The sequence below is a fragment of the Anguilla rostrata genome, chromosome 9 (assembly GCF_018555375.3).
Source record: "Anguilla rostrata isolate EN2019 chromosome 9, ASM1855537v3, whole genome shotgun sequence".
Taxonomy (NCBI): domain Eukaryota; kingdom Metazoa; phylum Chordata; class Actinopteri; order Anguilliformes; family Anguillidae; genus Anguilla; species Anguilla rostrata.
Genome location: NC_057941.1, coordinates 50762214 through 50784068, shown reverse-complemented (window position 1 = coordinate 50784068; position 21855 = coordinate 50762214). Strand labels below are relative to the sequence as shown.

Below are 21855 nucleotides of genomic sequence, written 5' to 3'. Positions count from 1 at the left end.
CCCTGATGAGCAAGAGGTCACATGACCAGAGAAAACGAGAGAAAGCAGACCAACAAAATGTCCCCCTAACAGCCGTTTCCCTCTATTTAGACTATTTTTTTTTAAATTGAAAGTGTTCGTATCTTAATGTGCTCAGAACACCGTGATGGACGGTCAACAGCCAGAGCCGTTTAAAATGGGCTTGTTCATCCAGGCAAACCGTAGCTCTTATCAGTGTAGAAGGGTTTCCTCTCCGGGGAGGCACGGGAACATCACTGTTTGCCAACCTGCTCTTCCCAGAAATGACTTGAAATGACCCAGAAAAAAAATTAATAATAAATAAAAGATGAGTCTAATCTTGTTGCATGAGGACATGTCAGGATTAAAAATAGTTTTATTCCAGATTAAAGTCTTTATTACACAGCAGGGGTGGGAACCCCTGTTTCCAGAGAGGTGTAACTACTTCTGATTTCCCATTAACAAAGCTTTTAGTAAAGTTATAGTGTGATCTACACGAGAACTGGCTTTGGTGGTTTGAGCCAATTCGCTAATTGGGTCAAGTTAATTGGTGGAAACAAGACGGTCTTCCCAACCAGTGAGCTGGGCTATGGTGTTGGAGTTGGATCAGGATTAGCAAGAGATGCACATAACAAAATTAATTTAACATCCTGCTTTATATAAAAAAATAAAATTAAAAAAACTTTCCATCTTATACTTTTTCTCGAAAATGTGTCACTTCTGAAATAACTTTATGAAGCAGATTACATAATGAAATGATTTTTTAATAGTGAAGTAAGGAGAATATAATTCAGTGTTCCATCGACATTTCCAACAGTCAAACCAATCGCTGCGCTACATGGCTACAGTGCAACCGTTCCCATGGAAACGCGGGAGTTTCGCTGTCCATCTCCTCCAGAAGCCGAGGGAGGGTGGGAGGTGGAGGTGGGGGGGGGGGGCGGTCTCAGAACATCGGCGTCCAGCCCGTCCTCCATGAACTTCTTGTAGACGGCCATGAACTTGGCCACGAAGGCCTCCAGGTGGTAGATGGCCTTGTTGCCGAGCTGCAGGCGGTGCTCGTAGTGGGCGGCGGCCTGCGCCACCTCCGCCTTCAGGTGCCCGTCGCAGTTGCTCAGGAGCTCCGCCACCAGGCCCTGGGCACGGCGGGTGAGGCGGGCAGCGTTGGGGGAACAAAACAGACAAAGTCAGTTACACACTCTCACTCAGGGCAGGTTAAGGGAGGGACACAGGTGGAAATTAAGGGTGGATTTCCCACAGATATTAGAACTTTGTCAGCACAGCTTGGTGCACTAAGGCACACAGGCTAAGGCTCAGACTCTAGGTCAGACCTGAAGCCGTGCTGGACGCCCTGTAGTCTGTATGACATGACATGACTGATTGTGTTATTATGACAGCGATTCCCAGCCCTGTTCCTGGAGATCTACCACACTGTCGGTTTTCACTCCAACCCTAACATGGCACACCTGACTCTACTAATTAGCAGCTCAATAACCGATCGGACGGGCTGTACCTTGATGATGATCTCGGGGGGGATGCAGTGCGTGAGGAGCTCGTATAGCCTGGCCCGCACCTCCAGCAGCCTGCAACGACAGTTATGAGTGCGGTTAGTGACTGCTATGCGTGCGGATAGTCAGAGAGATCAGTGGTACTTTCTCAGTAAATAACTGATGTGAACGGTGTCCCTGTACAATATGGTCAGGTGATCACCCAGAGTAGAGCAGCACACGGGTGAGGGGCGGGGCGGGGCGGGGCGGGACACGCCCCCACACTGACCTCTGAGGACTCTGCTGGCTGACGATGGCGTTGGCCGTCTCCTTCAGGTACACCTCCCAGTCTGTGTCCGGGATGTCCTGATCAGCCGAGAACGGGTACCTCAAACACAAGGATGGGGGGGGGGGGGGTGGTGAATTATAAGCGGTGTATTACAGCTGTGTATAAACACTGTACTACAGCACAGCTCTGTTTATAAACTCTATTACAGCACTGTTCTGTGTTTATAAATGCTTAATTACAGCACAGTTCTGTGTTTATAAGCCCTTTACTACAACTCAGCTGAGTGTTTATAAATGCTTAATTACAGCACAGCTCTGTTTATAAATGCTTAATTACAGCACAGCTGCGTTTATAAGCCCTGTATTACAGCACAGCTCTGTGTTTATAAATGCTTAATTACAGCACAGCTCTGTGTTTATAAATGCTGTATTAGAGCAGCTCTGACTCACTGCTGCACCCTGCAGGCCTCGCACATCAGCAGCGCTTTGCGCAGGTTGCGGCCGGACTTCTCCGCGATCCGCTTGGCCAGTTCCCCCGGCAACAGCAGCCCTTCCTTCCTGCACACGCTGGTCAGGACACTGCACACCTGAGCGAGAGAGGGAGGAGGCGAGTGAGCGCACCACAGAAAGAGAGAGGGAGAGAGAAGGTATGAGAGAAGCAGGATAGGAGGGGGAGACACAGTGGAGGGTATGCGGAAGAGTATTCAAACAAATTACACCAATTACAATCATTAAAAAAAAGACTTTTTTATTTAAAAAATATATATATATGTATATATATATAAAAACATGACCAATGACAGGCCTTCAGTGGGACACACAGTCAGTCCCTGAACTCCCAGTCGCCGCCCCCCTCAGTGACCCCACCCCCCTCAAAGTGACCCCGCCCCCCCGTACCTCCTCCGTGCTGGGCAGGGCGACTCTCACGGCCAGGCACCTGCTCCGGATTGGGCCGATGACCTTGGAGGTGGAGTTACAGCACAGGATCAGCCTGCAGGTGGACATGTACTTCTCCATGGTCCGCCGCAATGCATGCTGGGCGTCCTTGGTGAGCCGGTCCACCTCCGTCAGCAGCACCACTGTCCCCCCCGGGAAACACCGACATTGCCACGGTTACACCGAGTCATTAGTGGGCTTTCAAAGCAGTCTATGCCTCCACCATTTTGATTGCAATTTATAAATGCACTTGAGGCATCGTTATTTTGTTGAAAAATGCCATTTATTTTTTGCCTCTCCCTGCAATATAGGTAGGAAAATTTTACGTAAAAATGACTTTTAAAAGGTAGCATATTGTGTAGCAATAACCAGGGGTCACAGGAAAATGAAGGAGGATGGAGGGATGTACAGAATCATTCCCCATCTTTTAGAGCCTTTTAAAAAATGTGCACACTTCCTGTGCAGTTAGACGGTTAAATATTACTCTACAGGAACACCTCGTGAATTGCGAGGGAACTATTTACGTCCAGTAATTTCCCCACTTTTTATGAGTTTGAGGCATAAACCCAGTTTTATACATAACCATGTTTAACTAAGCCTCATTTCCTCAGACACAATTCGGAAGTAATCTGTTTTCAATTGCTGATGTGAGTGCCTTTTTCTGACATGGAATGTAGCATCTAATCTCCATCCCAGAGTGAAGTATTGCAGTAAACCAAAGACTTGCTGATACCTGCTCACCATACCTGCTCATAAACAAGTCGGAAAGCCCCAATCAAGGGAGGCAGTGTAGTATAAGGGTTAAAGAACTGGGCTTGTAACTCAGTTTGTGGGCTTGATTTTGAGCTGATAAGCTCTCGTCGTAACCCTTAAGCAAGGTACTAGACTGATTCATAAAAGACTGATTCATAAAATATCCAGCTGTATAAATGGATTGTATGCAAGTTGCTCTAACAGCATCTGCTGAACCGTTAACATGTGATCTAATGTAATTGTATACTGCTTGTAGAAACGTGACTGACCTTTGAACTCTCTCTGCGTACTGGACTGGATCTGCTGTGACTGAGCCACGGTTTTGATCAGTTCCTGAATGACCACGCGGTCGCTGTTTCCAGCATCGCTGCAAGAGAACAATAGCAGAATGTGACGGCTTGCAGGGCGGTGGGGAAGGTCTCTCCGATCATGCCAGACACTGACTTCCAATTACAGCATTCATTCTCCAGGGAAAACCTATCCTCGAAAAGATGAGTGGTCACAAATACACAATTCCTCCAGTTCACGCCCCCTTTAACGTATGTAACGTCGCTGAACGCAAAACAGCGCGTGGCATTTGTTGAACTGATGGTTTAAAAGACATAATTTCTCTCCAAATAGTATAACATGATGACGATTACCTTGCATTGACTTCCAGATGGTAGTTGCTTGCTATTGAGTTGATTTCAATCTTCTTTTTTGACGGAGCCTATGTAAGGATTATGATTTAAAATAGAGAAAATCTTAGACATGTTGCATTGCGTTCGCCACTCCAAAGTCACTAAAATAGTAGCAACTAAGTTTTTGCAGTACGTCTCCCACACGGAGCTAGTACTGAGTGTGTGTGAGGGTGCAGCTGTCTTACTGTAATGGACTGATGTTCGATCCGCAGTTTCTCCACCCCGGGTCCGTACAGCTCGCGTAGCAGACACATGATCCGCGTTTTCTTACCGGCCCCCGATGGACCGTAAACGAGCAAGTGGGGAAAGTCCCCGCATTGCACCTAAAACGCAGGAAACAGAACAATACTGATAAATGCTGCACTGTGCAACCTGTAGGCAGGCTACTTAACGCTACATCATTTAAAAGCTAACGTAACGTTATACCAAAAGGGACTAAGCTAGCAAGTTAAACAGCTTGCAAGCTAAATGTCATAATCAGATGCTTGTAGTTTACAGGTGGAACCAAATAAATATCCAAACCCTTTATCAGGAAACTACTGTTTAATGAAAAGTAGCTAGATAGTGATATAAGGTTTGTGAATTAACACTAACGTTAATGGTACAAAAAACTAGCAAACTAGTCGGTTAGTCATTTCTGCTACTAGACTACTTACGAGATTTTTCAGCTGATTCGCCTGTTCTTTGTGATAGTCCAACTTTCCCAGAAGGGTAGGCCTGTATTTGTCAACCCATAAACTCATTTTGAGGCGTTTAATCCAATATCAAAGTATATGTTGTTAGCCCACTAAGCGCAACAGCACTTCCTCTCCCGCGAAATGACAACAAACTCGCGCGCTGTCTAGTTCATACAAAGTACATGGAGCCGAGGAGGACAAACTCTGCTGAAAGCGTTTTTGAAATTACGAGGGCGTTCCTTCTCCTGCAGGCGAAGCTGTTGCGGACACGTATCAAACAATTAAAAAAAAAAAAGAATGTGGAACATGCTAGATTGTCACTGTCACTGTTATGATTTATTGTGACTTCTGTTTAGAGAAGATGTCGTTGTGGTATTATCCACAGGGCACACTGTGGCCAAAGGATATTGTGAATTTGGTTAGTTGTGGTAATCTCGATTGTATTATTCCTTCCAAATTCAGACACAATGCAAATGAAAGGCAGTAATTTCAACTGTAATTTCAAGCTTTTTTTATCGTTTGAAAACACATGACCACCTTCGTGAACCTACCGTGAAAAGTGACGCAAACAATTGTTGGCTGTAAAATGTTCCACCTGCTTCCAGTAGGTGGCGACATAAGTCAACAGAACGGAGAGGAAGCCGAAACCTACTTGGAAGAAATTTGAGTGTTTTTTCTATCGAGTTGTTTTATGGATTAGTCAGTGTCTGAGTTCTTGGCTGCATAGTACGACTCTAAGCATATTTGTCAAAATGTGTATTTGACAAATGTAAAAATTTACTGAGGGATTATGGGAACACAGAGAATGCAAATACAATGGGCGCGTGTAATCTTTGGTTTCTCTGCCTGAAGGTGTGTAACATGATAATCAAAAGCAATAAAAAAACTACATAACAGAATGCCTTTCCCCCCCCTCCTCCCCTCCACACAGCCAGAGTTTGAAATGTGGTCTGGCAAAACATTCTTGGATTAGGAAAGAGTCGTTCAGCAATTCTCAAACCTGGCCTTCAATGTGATCTCGCAGCCAATAGCATCGCCGCTTTTCTTTTCTTCCGGATAGTTAAGTGATTGACTAATGTCACTGATTGGCCAGTTTCCACTTGCATGTTTTATCCAGCCTAAATCAATCCCTGATTAGAGGGGAAGAATGAAAACCACTGGTTGCCTTGACACCCAGATTTAAATCTTCCGCCCACTGTCTGGCAGTGCCCCATCTAGGAACTGAGCCCGCAATCTCTGACTTGCAGGCCCGGTTTCCAAAACCGCTACACTACACAGACACTGCCCGACTACTGCTTAACCCTTTAAGGTGCGAGATCACAACTATGTGATCAGAATGTTCTTAATTGAACATTCTAATGCTGATGTAACAATCACTACTAGTAATTGAAAGGAGCGCAGTTCTAGAACACTGCCTTGGAATTTAGAGAAAAAGAAAACATTCCACAAAGCCTACTCTTCAAAGGGTCAGCTTCTGGAAACAGGGAGGGAGAACCACGGACAGACCATGGATCAGTGAGCTGAGGGATTCTTTCGAGTGATGACAGGTGGTAATCTGTGCGGTGAGCTCCTACTTGTAAGTAGAAACTTCTCCATGTGTGGGGTATTCCATAGACGGGACTGTGGTGGTCAGGGCGCCCCACAGTACTACAGGAGAGTCAGTGATTATTTTACACTCTACCTGACTGGACATGGGCAGCTTTGGCCTGGCAAAGAAAAATTGCTGCATTATACACCAGACTCGTGTGTGTGTGTGTGTGTGTGTGTGTGTGTTTGTCTAGCTACGTGTGCATCCTCATGTTTTACAGTGACTTTGAAGTTTACATTTTTGCTATGTTCCCTGAGATAACAAGAACAGTACAGAAAAACAACACACATATCAGTGAATCACAAAGACCAGCGGTGTTTTGAGCAAAAATATTTTCTATTGAAACAGGCAAAGGCTGGTTTGACCTTTTGTACGACAAAATATGTGGTAATAAGCTCTTAGAGCAGCCCTCCATTTTATCACCCTGGCAAAGGGAATACTGTAAATGACCGTGGGGAAATCTGTGTTCCATTATGTTAAGTTATTTGTTGACTTTTCTGAATCACACTTTCGTGGGTGGCTGGCAGTTCTAGACTCTCGTACATTCTTCAGTTAATTTTTATAAGTGTCGGTGACTTATGGGAAGAGTCACCACAGCATCCTACCTGAGATTGGAGCCCATAACCGCTTTTAACCAGCAACTGTTTCTTTGATCGCTAAAAGACATCGATGCTTGGTTGTGTTGAATATGCTAACGACAGGTACTTCTACTGAAATTAGAGCCAACGTACCGCAGTGATTTAAGCCCGCGGCTAACGGTGGCATCGCCAGACCACTCGAGAGGGGTGTCATTTTGCACCACAGTACAGGCAGCCATTTTGTTTGTTTTTTTCAGAACCGGGGAAGGTTTTTGTTGCCCCATTTGGTGCGTTTGGAGGCAGCTGTGAGTTCTGAGTCACCTGGGGGGGTTGTGTTGGGGGTAGAGAGGAGGATGAGGGGGGGTTGTTTTTCCCTTCATTTCCTCCTGGGGGGGGGGGGGGGCGCTTGTTTATGGAATATTCCACAGACGTTCCTACAGGGAGCCCGGGGGATGTTGACACAGATCCGAGTTCCATTCCGCACATGCCGTTGCCATTACATCACCCCCCCCCCCCCCCGCCCCAACCCCAAACCCAACCCCCCCAGTCCCACCCCACCCCCCACCCTCCTCCCCACCCGCCAACGTGCAGGTGCCCCTGGGATTTGGAGGCCAGCACATTTTGGCCAAGAGCGGGGAGGGAGTGACTGAAAGGGAGGGGGATCGAGCTGTCGTTTCGTGACCCGGAGCAAAGACACACCTGTGTCAGAAAATGAAGAGAGAGAGATAGAGAGAGAGGAGGAGGAGGAGGAGGAGGAGAAGGGGGGGGAGAGAGAGAGAGCGAGAGAGAGAGAGAGAGAGCGCCTCCTAGGTATGAACTTGGTTAAACATGTTTAGTTTGACATATTAAGAACGGAAGGCCCGCAAGGTTTGTCCCGAGTGTGGTGGACTGGTGTGACTCCTGCATAGTAAAATATCCAGCGTTAATTCAACTGGAGTACGTATGCGTCCAACAGGGGCCGGAGTAATACCATATGTACTCTGAGTTAATTTAACACTGAACATTGTACTCTGAGGAGTTCGGTTCGGTTCGGTGCGGGGGGTGGGAGGGGGAGCAGGGGAGTCAGCGCTGTGTTACCCACTGACCCCGCGGGGCAGGTAATCTGAGCGGGAGAGGTACAGGTGCAGGTCCCCCTCCCTGGCGGACCGCGGTGCGTTCCGCACACGCGCGAGGGGGGTGGGGGGTGGGGGGAGGGGGGCTCCATGCGGCATTTTCACAAAGCCTCCGAAACACACGCGCTCGAGCGTCGCCGCAGGTTACCGGGCAGGCGCAAACCTGTTAGAACACGACGAGCGCTCGCGGGCCTGTCAGCCCGCCAATCGCACGCGCTCGCCGAGCGGTGATTACTACCCCAGCCGCCCCCCAACCCGCACCCCCCCCCCACCCCCGGCGGTCTTCGGCTTGACTCGGCTCACCCCTCACCCGACGAAGCTGAGCGGGGGCGGGGGGGCATCGGCTGAAATTCGACCGCATTCAGGGGTTCAGGGTTTCAGGGGTTCAGGGGTTCAGGGTTCAGGGTTTCAGGGGTTCAGGGTTCGGTTTCGTAAACGCCGCCGCTGTGCGCGTGTCATGGATCTGTAAGGCACTGTAAGCCTGGAGGGCTGTAACAGTGAAGAGATTAGCCGATGTTGTTGGTGCTTGTGTAGGTCTGGCTGACATTCTTACGCCAGCATCACTGTCTAGGCTGAGTAGCGAGAGTGCCCCGGTTCAGATTATCAGTTAGGTGCAACCAAAGCTACGCGACGAGGGAGGTCTTGAGACCAGCGTCAGTGGGAATCTTTGAAGGCGGCAAAAATATATATTTTAACAGATCTGGGATCTAGATCCATATTTGAGAGAGGCATAGGCCAAAAATAAAATAGTTATGAATGTTTGGTAATTCAGGCATTTCTTTCTTGGGCCACTGCTTCTCAGTTCTACCCCCCCCACCAAGCTCACACCTGTGCACCTGGTTTCCTGTTTGTACTTTTCAGAGCAGGACCACATTGGCCCGGAGGCAAGAATATGAAAAAAAAAAAAAACTATCCAAGATATTCTGATCAGAGGGAATTTCCAGATTCCTGGATGTGATTATTCCCCCATGGGGATGTTGTTTGGATGTGTAAACATGCTTTTTATTTTATTTTATTTTTTTTGCCTGTAAGCTCGGCGAGATGCAGAGTACAGTCCATGGGGTGGCTGACTCACAAGCAGCACGTGAATCCCCCCGCATGGGTGTGGGTTCGAGCCCCTGCCACAGCGTTAGCGTACGAGCTAGCCTAAACAACTGTGAAAGAAAGTGTGCCTGAAGTATTGTTTCAAGCGTTTCATTGGATGGCGGTGTAAAAGCTCTCTCACTATTAGTTCGACCTCAGCTGGAGCCACACATGCATGTTCTTATTTACGGCCCTTATGGTCTAACCAGCTGAACCTCAGTGCCATGGTAACATGTTTACAGAGCACAGATGTAATGTCCCTTTCCAGTTTCCATCAGGGTGTTTAAATGCGAGCTTCCCGCGGCTAACTGGGCATAATGGGCTGGAAATAGAGGCTCGCTAACACTGAATTTGCCCCGTGTTCCAAGAAGCCTGTCTGTCATCAGACTGTTTTTCCATCGTCACCTATTGCCATGGTGACACCGGTGCGTACATCACGTATAATGGCACCTCTTGGTGCCAGGTGTCCCTTGATATTTAACAGACGTGTGAGTGCTTGCGTGTGTGGTGTGCAGCTGTGCCCCTTTTTTTTCTGTGATGTGTGTGTTGTTTCGGTGTGTGTGTGTATCGTGTACACAGCTGGTGTCCCACCCTTTGTCTTTTTCCGTGTGACAATCATAGTGTTACTACTTCCGGGTGTGTACTGAATCAGGTGTGTACTACACAGGTGTGTACTGTACCAAGTGTGCACTCCACCAGGTGTACACTGTAGCGCATTGACAGACACACGCAGCGCAGGGTGGCCTTCACCTGAGCCGACCTGAGCGCGTGGGAGACGTGTGTGTGTGTGTGTGTGTGTCTACCAGTCACGTCTGTTTTAACCGCCAAACAAACCCCGCCCCCTTCGCCCTCCGCCCGTCTCCCTGCTCTGTGTTACGCAAGGGCTCCCGTGGATACAGATGTAATCTCTTTTTCCGCCGCGCGTTCCACCCCCCCCCCCCTTTGAACGCGCCGTATAAGGAATGCATTGTGGGGCTCGGCGAGCGTCATCAGGTTGCCAGGGCGGCGGGTTATCAGAGATGCCGCGATAGTTCCGTACATCTCATTCTTCCCCCGGCCTGACTCGATTCGCCGAGAGATCACAGCGAGGGCAGTTGGGTACTCGGCAGATGCTCCAGACTCTGCGCGTCAGGTGCTGTGGCTGCAGGTTGAGAGTGCGTTAGGAGGTGACCGTATGATCGCGCACACAGGTGTGTCGCAGGCAATGGTCTTTCTCCCGCTCTGGTGGACCGCAGATAGCGGAGACAGAGTTTGACACCAGGAATTTTGGTTCCCGTTAAAAGACCCCCCAAGAAAATCCAATGTTGTAATTCTTTTAAGGTGCCCTGTCAGTCAGAGCCCTTGGAATCATCGTAACACCCCCCCACCCCCTTTTAACAGTTTCCCTGAGCAGAGATGTGTCGGTTGGTCACGCTAGTTTCCGGGCGGATTTGCGCATGCAAGTTGGCGCCCCGGCTGTGTTTCTCTCTCTCTCTCTCTGTCTCTCTCTGTCTCTCTATCCCTTTCTCTCTCTCTGTCTCTCTCTCTCTCTCTCTCTGTCTCTCTCGCCCCCGCGTTTCGCTGTGAGGAAGGAAGGAATTTTCCGTCGGGCCGGGCTTGCAGGCCGGGACGTGTCGCGGCCGGCGGAGAGACCCGCGCGCCTGTCGTTCCGGGGGAAGACGGAGCCGCGGTCACGGTCTCTTAAAGGAGAGGCGCGTCGCGGTCACCCGTCCGCGGCCGGGACAGGACTCCCGAAAACACAAGTAATCCGCCTCCTGGCCGCTGATGAGCCTCTCTCTCCGAAATCCGCCGTGGTTCCGCGGCCATTTATAATACCCACAACCCCCTTGGTCTTTTACGACTCGCGCTCCTCTCCCTGTGTTTTGCGATTTGCAGAAAACGACCTTCGGTCGGAATCCCGCGCGCGTCCGTGCGAGTTCGGGCGACGGCCGCGTTGGCGTCGCGTGTTCGCGTGGCCTTGTTTCTGCCTCCCGCGTGCGTATTCGCCGGGGTGTCCTTTCGACACCTCCGAATTATTCCGGCAATTGTGTAATCAGTCGTGTGTATCGTCCCGATGCTGTCAAACCGTCGCTGGACTCAGGGACACCTGGAGAATGATTGCTGAAGTCCTGGCTCACGGGCCAGATGCCCATTGCTCAACTGTTTCTCATGGTGACATTCGGGCATGTGCACTGATAGACTCCAGCCCCCCTACAGTAAGCCCCCTGCCCTCCAAGCCCCGCCCCTGATTTTGCTCTGGCGGCCTGTCCAGGGTGTATTCCTGCCTCCCGCCCAATGCACACTGGGATAGGCTCCTGCGCCCCCCCCATGACCCTGACCAGGGTAAACGGGTATATGTCACATGCAGACAGGGGTGCCGCCAGGGATTTTGGGCCCCATGAAAATAAAAAAAAGCGTAATCTTTGGAGGGCCCCTGTCAGTGAGGGCCCTTGGAGTTGACCGAACCCCCCCAACCACCACCCCCCCCTCCCCCCCATACTCATACTCATGTCTGCAGAAGAGGACATACCAGCTCTGTGCTGTGGGAAGAGTTCTCTCAAATACTCTCTCTCATCCGTTCGAAACGTGCAGAAGCTTCACTGCTGTACAAAGGGTTAACCTTTTTTAAACATTTATTTGACCCAGGGCAGCTCAGGCACGCAAAGGAAACGCGCACTGTAGCGTGTGTGTACTGTACACTGCTTCTTCGGAGGTTTACGCTGGTTTTTAAACTCGATCGTTCACAATGATCAACGTCTTATCTGCAGGAAGCACGCCCTCTTAAGAGGGCACGGCAGCATCATCCGTCTCTGTTGAAACTCTCCTCGGTCGAAGCGCGGACATGCTGGCAACGCAGAACGTTTCTGGTCATTCTTAAATCCGTTGCGTAACAGTCTCTGTGACAGGGCGGCCCGGTTGCGTAAAAGCGCCTCTCCCTTTATTCTCACTAAGGCGGACTTTACGCGTTAAAAAAAAAAAAAATGCGGTAGTGTCACATCTGTCTATTACGTCCCCGCGGCAACCACCCCAATTAATAATATACCGCCCTCTTGGCTTCGCTTGATGCTTTACTACGGACCAATTAGATCGCGCAGCTGTTCCCACACGGCGTCTGGGTAATTTGCGTCGGTTGCGTCGTCTTCTACAAAACGCGACGACGGATTTGCAGGTGTCTGATTTATGATTGGTTGTAAAAGATCTGGCGTAGATGAGGCCAGGCTGTGTTTTAATCCGAAACGATAAATTATCGCAGCCTCTGTGTGTTAGAAGGCTGTAATTTAGTTTTACCTGAAAAATAACACGGGTCCACTAACATTGAAGCCAAGCAGAGCTCAAACAAGCATGCTAACAGAAGACACAGCACGCGCGCACAGACCTAGGGAACCAACTGTGTCCACGTGATTTTGATCCGTTTAGAATAGAAACGCAAGGGTAAAGACAGGAACGTATTCCAGGTTGCTCAGGTCTTGACAAACTTTAATGTAATCTTTGCGATCATCTGTGTATTACTTAGACATCCTGTGCAAAAGGGGACCACACGCTTGTGAACCTTCTGCCTTTTGTGTTCGGAAGTAATTCTTCAATATAACTGCCAGTAACTATTCCACATCCTATAGCCTGCAATACCACAGGAGAGCCAGTGACTATTTAACACCCTACAGGCCACACTGTACTACAGGAGAGCCTGTGATTATTTTACACCCAACAGGCCACACAGTACTACAGGGGGGCTATCACTCATGGGGCATATCTCTCACTGCTGACACCTGGTAACTTTTTTTTTTTTTTTTTTAATTTCAGTTGAAACAAGGCCATATGAGGGAAGGGTTTCCTTCGCTCGAACCCGAGACCGTCTCTCTCTGTAGCTCCGCGGCTGGGTGTCAGTTCAGCCAGTGGAGGGGCATGTCGTAGCATGCTTGTACGCTCGTACGCTCGCGGGGAGATGAATGTTCGGCCGAGAGGAGACGAGAGGCACACCTGCCTCAGACCAGGCAGGTGGGCCCCTGTGGGAGTCACCAAACGGACCCTCACTGGACTGACCAAACTGACCTTAACTTTGCCTTACAATTAAAAAATTCAAACTTGGCTTTGTTTCTTTTCACCAACCCAGTTTGGCGACTTTAGCAATAGCCAGATTAACCAAATTCATTAATTGCTATGTCAATTTAGCAAATTAATTGAAATTCAGTCTCAAAAAAAAAACAAAAAGGTGGCCTCAGTGTTCTATACGGGGATTTTTCTTTCCATTAATTAACTGAATTAAGTTAATCTAATTTAAATAGTTGATGAAATTCAAGTTGATTGATGGCGTGACATTGATTGGTGACGTGTCCAAATACCCGTCCATGGCGGTTGCAGATCGGGGGGGGGGGGGATGGGTGCGGGGGGCGGGGGTGCGGGGGCGGGGGTCGAGTGGAATGTTTGCTCGGGCGCACATGGAGGGCCGAGCCGGGAGCAGCGTGTAATTTTTCAGAGACCCCGGGAACCCGCTGGAATGTTCGGCCAAGGCTGCGAAAATTAATTTTAGCGCGCGCGTCTGTCTGTGAACGCTCACAGCCTGACAAACGTTCCCAAAGCATTACTGTACGCTGCTCTGCAGGGGGGGAAAACGTTTTTTAAAAACGTGGAAAGAAGTTGTACCCCACATACCACAGGGTTACTATAAACTAAGTCATAACAATAATTGGCTGGGACCTCTTCATAACTCATCTTCATAGTGTGGATATCTTTCTCTTTTCTCTTATGTGCATCACGTACTCCTCTGCCATCTCTCTGTTTCATTCTCTCTCTTTCCCTCTTTTTCCCTCTCTTTCTGTCTTTCTCTCTCTTTCCCAAGTCTTGGCTGAAAATGAACTGAATACATCTGGAGCAGCCTCTTCCACAACACCCCCCCCCTACACACACACACACACACACGCCTCTGTGTCTTCTCACCAAGCGACTCACAGCTCTTGACCTGGTAAAAAATGCACACCTGGAACAGGCTGGCCAGATACCTTATAAAAAGAATACATGAAACAGTATTTTATCTTGGTACTCTGGACTATTGCATTGTCTGTCAATGATGTCATTTGAAAAGCGTATGAACACCTCACATAGAAAAAAAATAAAAAAACAATAAAATGCACCAGCGCATCCAAGCATTTGCTCCATACTCGGATACCTTGTGTCTTGTGAGTGACAGCACCCTTATTTTGTGTTTTTTTTTGGGGGAGGGGGGGTTGGCCTTACCTTGACCTCCCAAAAGCAAGCATGGCCAAGTGTCCCAACACGTCTGAAGGAGCAGCAAGGAACTCTGGGGAATTTTTACGCATTCTCCTCTGGAACGTGCGATGATAAGTTAGCCAAGCAGAGGCTATACTCTTAAAAAGTGTACAGGAACAGTGGGGATCTGTGGCCAGTACAGGTCTCCTTTGTGAAAGGCGTCCATGTTGGCTCAGATTCTGCTCCTCATCCCACTGCTAATGATATCAACCACCGGCTCCATTTCCTAACGGCCTGGAGCTCCCTGTCTTATCCAGCATCTGCTTCATTTACACAGTGGATTTAATTTTCACTCGTGAGAGTCGTGAGAGGTTGGCGCAAGGTTTTAGGAACGCAACCCTCTCGACGCGACACGGTGAATGGGTAAGGGGCTGTGGCACAGACGCCCGCGACTGCAGCTATGTCTAGGAAGAGAGAGAGACCAGGAAGAAAGACGTGTACATTTCTGACATTTAGCAGAGGGTTGTGTCCACCGTACTGACTGTCGTATTTCCTAACTGTACACATGACTAAGCCCTGCGCTGCCAGGGCAGGAATGTGGGTCCTGCAGGAGATTGCCGGGGGTGGAGCGTGACACACACACAGAGCACAGCACCCATGTGTTCCACAGGGGGCCAGGCTGTCAGGAGGACCCCTGGCCTGTGCACACAGACGCGGTGGGTGGCGTGGGGGGGGTCGGGGGGGTCGTGGGGGGGCGGGGGGGGGGTGTGAATGGCCGAGCTCCCGTCGTTTGGCGGACGGAACAGGGCGCCCGCATGTGTGGACAAATACCTTTAGGGCCCTAGTCTTTGCCGTGCCTCGAACCCCGTCCCGAAGTGGACAATAGGGACACCCCCCCCCCCCCACATCGTCAGCTGGAGGAATGTGTTTGTCGATGTTTGGCCAGTGAAAAGGGTCGGTTTGTTGACGCCCGTTTCTTTGAGCGCACGGGACAGGCCAGGTGAGTGAGGGGCTGTGGTTCGCTGGCTCAGAGAACGAAGGCAAACACCCCCCCCCCTCTGCTTCTGTGGGTTTCCTTATCGCCCCTCTGTGTGTGTGTGTGTGTGTGTGTGTGAGCGTGTGTGTGCGCACATACAAGCAAGGTGGAGCAGTGTAATGACCTGTTTAACAAAGTTTAACCCATCCTCTCCACACACACACACACACACATTGCATTACATTACATTACACACACACACAGACATGTGCGCACACACACACTCACATACATGCACACGCACAAGCACACATCCCACCTCGGGCAAACTCCTCCCCACCACAGGCTCACACAAATACATGTCAACACGTAAGCACACATTCACTTTGAGGAAAACCCCTCCTCTTTAGACACACAAACACATGTCCACACACACACACACACACACACACACACACCCCCCTCACTGCGATCTAAACTCCTCCCTTTTCTTAGAAACACATCCACGCACACACACCCTCACACGCGCACACACACACACACACACACCCTGTCGCTCTGACTCCGGACGGCTCAGTCGCCACACGCAGACCGGAGTCTCCACAGTCCCTCAGGGAATCGGTTGCGGAGGTGCTGACAGAGAGACGAAGAGTCGCCTCCTCCTCCTCCTCATCCCGGCAGAGACACCATTCCCTTCATTTTCTGTCCCATCGGCAGAACGGGACCGGCTTCCCTCTGCAAGGAGCGCAGCGAAACGACACCCCCACCCCCTCCTCCCCCGAGCGGCCAGGACGGGACGGGACGGCCGGGCTCTCAGTGCTATGGGTGAGGCTTCCTTTTTCCTTTACCCGCTATTCCAAAAACATCCTAAACTTCCCCTGCGTGTGTGTGCGCGCGTGTGTGTGCATGTGTGTGTGTGTGTGTGCGTGTTTCAGTTGGCACAGCTTACATCTCACACTGACAGCGTAGGTCCCTGCTGAACTTACAGTCCAGGGAAGTGAAAGGACAGAATAGATGAGATATTGCCATTAACCCTTTACAGTGTAAGATCAGAGACTTGTGATCAGAATGCTCCTAACTGAACATTCTAATGCTGATGTCACCATCACTGCTGGAAACTGAAAGCAACGATTTTTGAACTTTTTCAAAATTCTAGAACATTGACTGAGTGAGTTTGAGTTTTTGAAAAAAAAAAAAAAACATTACAAAAAAACCCACTCCTAAAAAATGAGCAATATCTGGCTAACTTGCACATAAACACGACTAACGTGGCAGTTATGATTATATTAACATTGAATTAATTCAAGCTTTCGTTAAAAATGACATCAATAAGATTAGAAAGTGTCCGATGCTTCTCATTTTGAATTATATGCTGCTCAATGTTGTATAGATCAAAGAGCACATTGTGAAGCTTGTAACGTGTGAGTTAGTCGTGATACGAGGAGAGAACTATGTTTGTATGCGGGGGGATAGTAAAATAAAAACAGGGCAATGCACACCCTCGTCAGTAGCGTAGCGACTGACTGGAGCTAAGCCATGCTGTGCATCATTCCAGGTACACTGTTTCTTTGTGTTCATAACGCAGTGTTTATTTTATGTAACTCAATCTTTCATCTGTTCTGGCACGAGCTTTTGACGAATGAAAAGTCAACAATTGCAACCTTACAGATCTGTCATGGGAGGGGGCGGGGTGGGGGGGGCGGGTTTCTCAATTTTTTTGCTTCAGCCAAGTTAAGAATCTGTGGGGCTCTGACACAATGCTTGGCAGATATTTCCCTCATGTAAAAATTAACACACATCTGTCTGTTTCTTTATAAACATGCTCACCAGCATAATTCATAGAATGAGAGGGTGAGAGTGGAGAGAGAGAGACAGAGACTGTGGCTTTGAGAAGAACCCCCTTATTCATGTGTACATGAGTGGGGTGGAGGGGGGTGGGGGGGAGGCTAGGGTTGGGTGGCTCAGAGAGAGGAGCAGCGATGACAGCATATAATTATATTTAGCCATTAAGCAGATGCTCTTTTCCAAAGCGACTTACATAAGCGCATGCAGATAGGTTTAGTATGCAGACAGTAAGGGTCACAGTTGATAACAGCAGTCAGCACATATTCTAACAACAGTTACTGTAGATGCCACAGAAAAAAGCGTTGTCCAGCCCTGTTCCTGGAGATTTACCAACCTCTAGGTTTTCACTGCAACCCCAACAAAGCCCGCCTCATACAACAGCTAGAGATCTCATTGAGCTTTTAATTAGTTGAAGCAGTGTTGTGTCAGAATTGTGTCAAATTAAACCTACAGGGCGGTAGATGTCCAGGCACAGGATTGGGCCAGCCCAGCCACAGTACGCACAGCGGGGGAAATAAAGAATGCAGTATAGTATGTACTATTGAGTGCTGTTCTTAGTATTGTTAGGAAGCCAGTGGGTTGTAGTTTTAGCTTTAGCATTAGCAAGGCTGGTAAACAACGTGTGAAATGTTGAGAGTTCAGCATTAGGTGAGCCCAGATGCCGTTTAGATGTTTAAATAAGTGCGTTTCTTTCAGGGTGCTGATCTAATCTCCGACACACTTGCTCCTGTGTTTGCTGCAGAACAGCAAATAGTCCTGCCCTGCCGGGTTCATACAGTGGACACTGTCATAAGTGCATTACCATTTACTGCATAATCACATTTCTGTCACGGTGATTTCTGTGGACTTCATACCAGGCTTCTGCCTTCCAATGTGTGTGTGTGTGTGCGTGCGTGCGTGCATATCTGTGTATGCATGTTTGTGTGTGTGTGTATGTGCGTGCGTGTGTCTAGGCTATATGTAACCTGTGTTATTACAATACCACAAACTTTGCAAGCACATCACTGCCAGTCATGACGTACTCTCCCGTAGCAGAGCTATACCTTCCTGGAGGAAGGTACATATACAACACCGTAAATGCACAGACATGTACCTTCACAAATGAGTGTGTGTGTGCGTGTCTGTTTGTACGCGTGTAGGCCTATGAAGTATCCAAAATGTACATTACTACTGTAATATAATAATTGATATGTAAAAAGCCCTGATCATATGCAGATGTGCAATGTTATAACAGCATATAGTGACAGAGGAAAGTTTGTGAGTTTTTATTTCGTAGTGAAGAAACTCGACGACAGCTGTTCTCTCGTGATACCCCGACGCCCAAAGTTGCGTGACTCTGCCTAAAGCGTCGGAAGACCGTAATGATATCAGGGCACCTGCCGCGGCACCAAACAGCTGGGGAAAGGGGGAAACTAGCTGCACACGGAGAATCTGTCCGTAAAGAGCATCCCAGTGTTTTGGGTTCAGAAATTAATCTTAGCACTTCGTGGCGCTGAGCTCTGGCGTGATCACCGTTGTTCCGTCTCGCTTAATAACGCTCTCTTATCTCAGTTATGATTTGAGTTGCGCGCGACTTTTTATGACCGTTTTACGTCTACTTTGTGTTTTTGATTTATTTTTAATCCTTTCTGCTTGACTCTTTTGTCATCTCTGGAAAGCACTTTGTTGTTATGAGATTGTAAAATTTGTTTATCTTGTCCTGTAACCGCTTCAAACCCATGTCTCAATGCAAAGTTCCTCCTCCACATTCCTGTCTACAGCTAGCCTTCACTTGTATTTACGTAATCGCAATTTAGCATAGTTTATGCACCATACAACGAAGAACAAAGAACAAAAAAATAAAACCTTGACATTTTTGCATGATCGGGTATAATCTAGACATAACTCATGAAAGACATGAAATATGACTGATGCTAAAACCGTAGTTTACAAATAAGGACACGAATAAAGCCAGTTTATTTCAAGCTTCAAGGTATGACTAAAATATTTTAATCCTTTCTGCAAATATGTGCACAGGAAATAAGAGTACCTGTAGGCGACCTATTTTGAAAATGATGATAATCTTTTAAAAAAATATGGGGGGGGGGGGGGGGATTTATGCTTTTGAATGTTTCATTAATCTTTTCTTTTTTCCTTTTCAAGACATGGCTTAAAGGCGGTTAGCTGTAGGCCTACGTGTCTTTTTTAAACGTCAAGCTAAAGACGGGGTGAACGGGGGTCTTAAACAACGGTAGGCGGTGCATTTTTTAGCATGACGAATGGCGTAGCAACAGGTCGTCAATCACTGTCCGTGGCGCTTGCAGGTTTTCCGCGTGCTGATGTCACCGGGATCGTGTCGGAGACGTATCCAGACTTGAAGCGCGAGGCTCGGAGCCAGATGGTATTTCACAGCTGTTCACCGTCTCGCGCTCCTGCTCTTCTAATTGATGAGCGGCGCTCGTGACATTGCTCTTTTTTTGCGGCTAATTTAACCTGGACTGTAAACAAGTATGAAGCAAATAAAAAGCCACCTTCTAAAAGCTTTGTAACATTTTAAACTTATTAACTTAAGTAAATTCAAAATATGGTTTAGCCATTTATGTATCGTGTATTATTACGTGCAAAGGGCAACTTAATTTAATTTAATCAACCACCCACAAGTATTTTATGTGTGTTTGTGAGATTATTACTCCTGCCAAATTTGATAGGATATATTTAAACCTCACGCAAAGTAATATTTCTTTTTTTCCGTTGTTTGCCCCCTCCAGGTGAAACGCTCCTCGCCCACTGTCGGAACACATCCAGAAAACCCGGGAGTGGCGTTTAAACTCGTTTGAACTTTGAGGTGAGATGGCATACCCTTCTCTCAGAAACGGGCACCTGTGGATCTGCCTCGTGGCCATCGTCGAGCTCTAGGAGGGGGGGCGCTGCCATGGAAACAGAAACCGCGGTGATCGCGGAGGGCCTGCGACCGTCGGCAACGCTTACGGCAGCCTTCTTTGAGCCGGATACGCTCGGAGGGCCCAGGGAGAACGGCGCCGCCTCCCCTCGGGGTGGCAGCCAATCAGAAGGCAGGAACGGCCTGTCGGCTTGGGCGCTCGCCCAGGAGACGCGGGTGGGAGGCGGGGCCGTGGGTCTGCGGAGGGGGCGGGGCAAACAGCGGCTGCTGGCCTGCTCAGATGACCCTGCAGAGCTCACCGCTGCTGCAGCTGGGCGTGAAGACTCTCCGCCGTGTCGCTCCAAAGATCTGACCCAGGCTCCCGGGCCAATGATTTGCCTCGATTGCTCTCTGGCCGTCCAGTCAGAAGGCCCGGATAAAGACGCTAGCCTTGCTCCTGGAGCTTCTGCTCCCCAGGGGGAGTGGGCGGAGCCTGGTGCTGACGCTACCCCGCCCTCTCCTTGCGAGGGACTCTGCGGCGCTCAGACCGCGGCGGCTGCGGTGCACGATGGCGGAGGCGAGCCGCGCGTTTTCGCCGACCCCTCGGACGGGGTTAACGGCTGCTCGGACGGGCCGGGGGGCAGGACGGCTCGGGAGGGGCCTTTTTGGGAGCTGCCCCGCATCGTCCGCCACAAGCCCAGCTCCATCGCCTTCTCCGACTGCGACTGCCCCCGCGGCGGCCCGCCCGGCCGCGACCCGGCGCCGCCCTTCGTCAGCGAGAGCTCGGACGGCGGGGAGTCTTCCTCGGGGAACGAGGAGGACAACGAGGACGAGAACGAGGAAGAGGATGATGACGAGGACGACGTGTTCACCGAGCTGCCGCAGTACCGGGAGTTCCTCATCAGCCGGCGGCGCCGGAGCGCCTGCAGGGGCCGGCCCAAAAGGAACGGGGCGCTGAGGCGGGACGTCCCGTCCCCGGACGCCTGGAGCAGCAGCAGCAGCAGCAGCCAGGAGGCAGAGCCGGAGCCCAGGGGAGAGGAGGTGAGTCTCCTGCAGTTAGCACATCTGGTGCCGTTAGCATGTCTGCTGCAGTCTGCACGTCTCCTGCAAATGGCAAATGGCTGTAGCTGTACAATGTAAACTCAACTCAAATAGAGTTGCCTAGTAGCAGAGTACATGCAGTCCCAACTGGAATCAGATAAACACGTTTTTTTTATTTATTATTGCTTATTTAAGACTGAGAACTTCTCTGTGTATATTATAAAGGGTAATGAGGTGTGTCAGGTGGTGTTGACACTCAGTCAGGTATCACGTTCCCTGTTTGTTTTCATCTGAGTACAGGTAAACTTCCAGTATTTGTTGACATACAAGGTCATTCCCTGGGGTATGAATTCACTTGTGTCACCACACTGAGCCACACGTTTCCTGCCCTGCAAAAACACAGCCTGAGTCCAGTGTAAAACTGCCTGTCGTCCGTACAGCCAGCAATGAATTGTGGGAAATGTAGTCCGTGCCGCCGCGTGCATGCAACAGGGTCACCTGAGGAAGAGCGCAGTATCGTGCCAAACCCATCTGCGCACCCCGCCCAAAAAAACCCGGCTTCGCTGAAGGAGTGTCGGAAACACCCGTCAGCGCCAAGGTGGTGAAAAACGTCTGCAATACGAGATAAAGACGATAAGATCCGTGAGAGAGCGCATTTCAGATTCAAAGCAGGGAAAGCTCAGAGCTAGAGCCGAACCTGCTTTTCTTAAAGTGTTACATCACAAGAAAAAATATTTTATGTGCCTTTTTGAAGAATGAAAGAAGTCGTTTTTTTA

At 49.2% G+C, this 21855-nt stretch overlaps 2 protein-coding genes across 4 annotated transcripts in view; one reads left to right on the top strand and one right to left on the bottom strand.

The window, feature by feature from the left end:
• The window catches only part of stard13a (StAR related lipid transfer domain containing 13a), a 100154-nt gene that overhangs the window by 2670 nt on the left and 75629 nt on the right, over nucleotides 1–21855 (top strand). The window contains exons 1-3 of one of the 3 annotated variants that reach the window (XM_064352729.1): nucleotides 15873–16161; nucleotides 19485–19561; nucleotides 19929–21079. In XM_064352729.1, the coding sequence (XP_064208799.1) occupies nucleotides 20093–21079 (987 nt within the window). In that variant the 5' untranslated portion in view covers nucleotides 15873–16161; nucleotides 19485–19561; nucleotides 19929–20092. Of the gene's footprint in view, nucleotides 1–15872; nucleotides 16162–19484; nucleotides 19562–19928; nucleotides 21080–21855 lie in introns of those variants that run through there. The other 2 variants (XM_064352728.1, XM_064352730.1) reach the window with 2 other exon arrangements.
• On the bottom strand, nucleotides 741–4993 carry rfc3 (replication factor C (activator 1) 3). The gene is made up of 9 exons (XM_064352736.1): nucleotides 4795–4993; nucleotides 4324–4461; nucleotides 4100–4167; nucleotides 3728–3825; nucleotides 2667–2848; nucleotides 2220–2356; nucleotides 1771–1869; nucleotides 1508–1577; nucleotides 741–1130 (listed from the first exon to the last, which is right to left on the bottom strand). The coding sequence occupies exons 1-9, from the start codon at nucleotides 4879–4881 to the stop codon at nucleotides 840–842; spliced, it is 1170 nt and encodes a 389-aa protein (XP_064208806.1). The 5' UTR covers nucleotides 4882–4993; the 3' UTR covers nucleotides 741–839.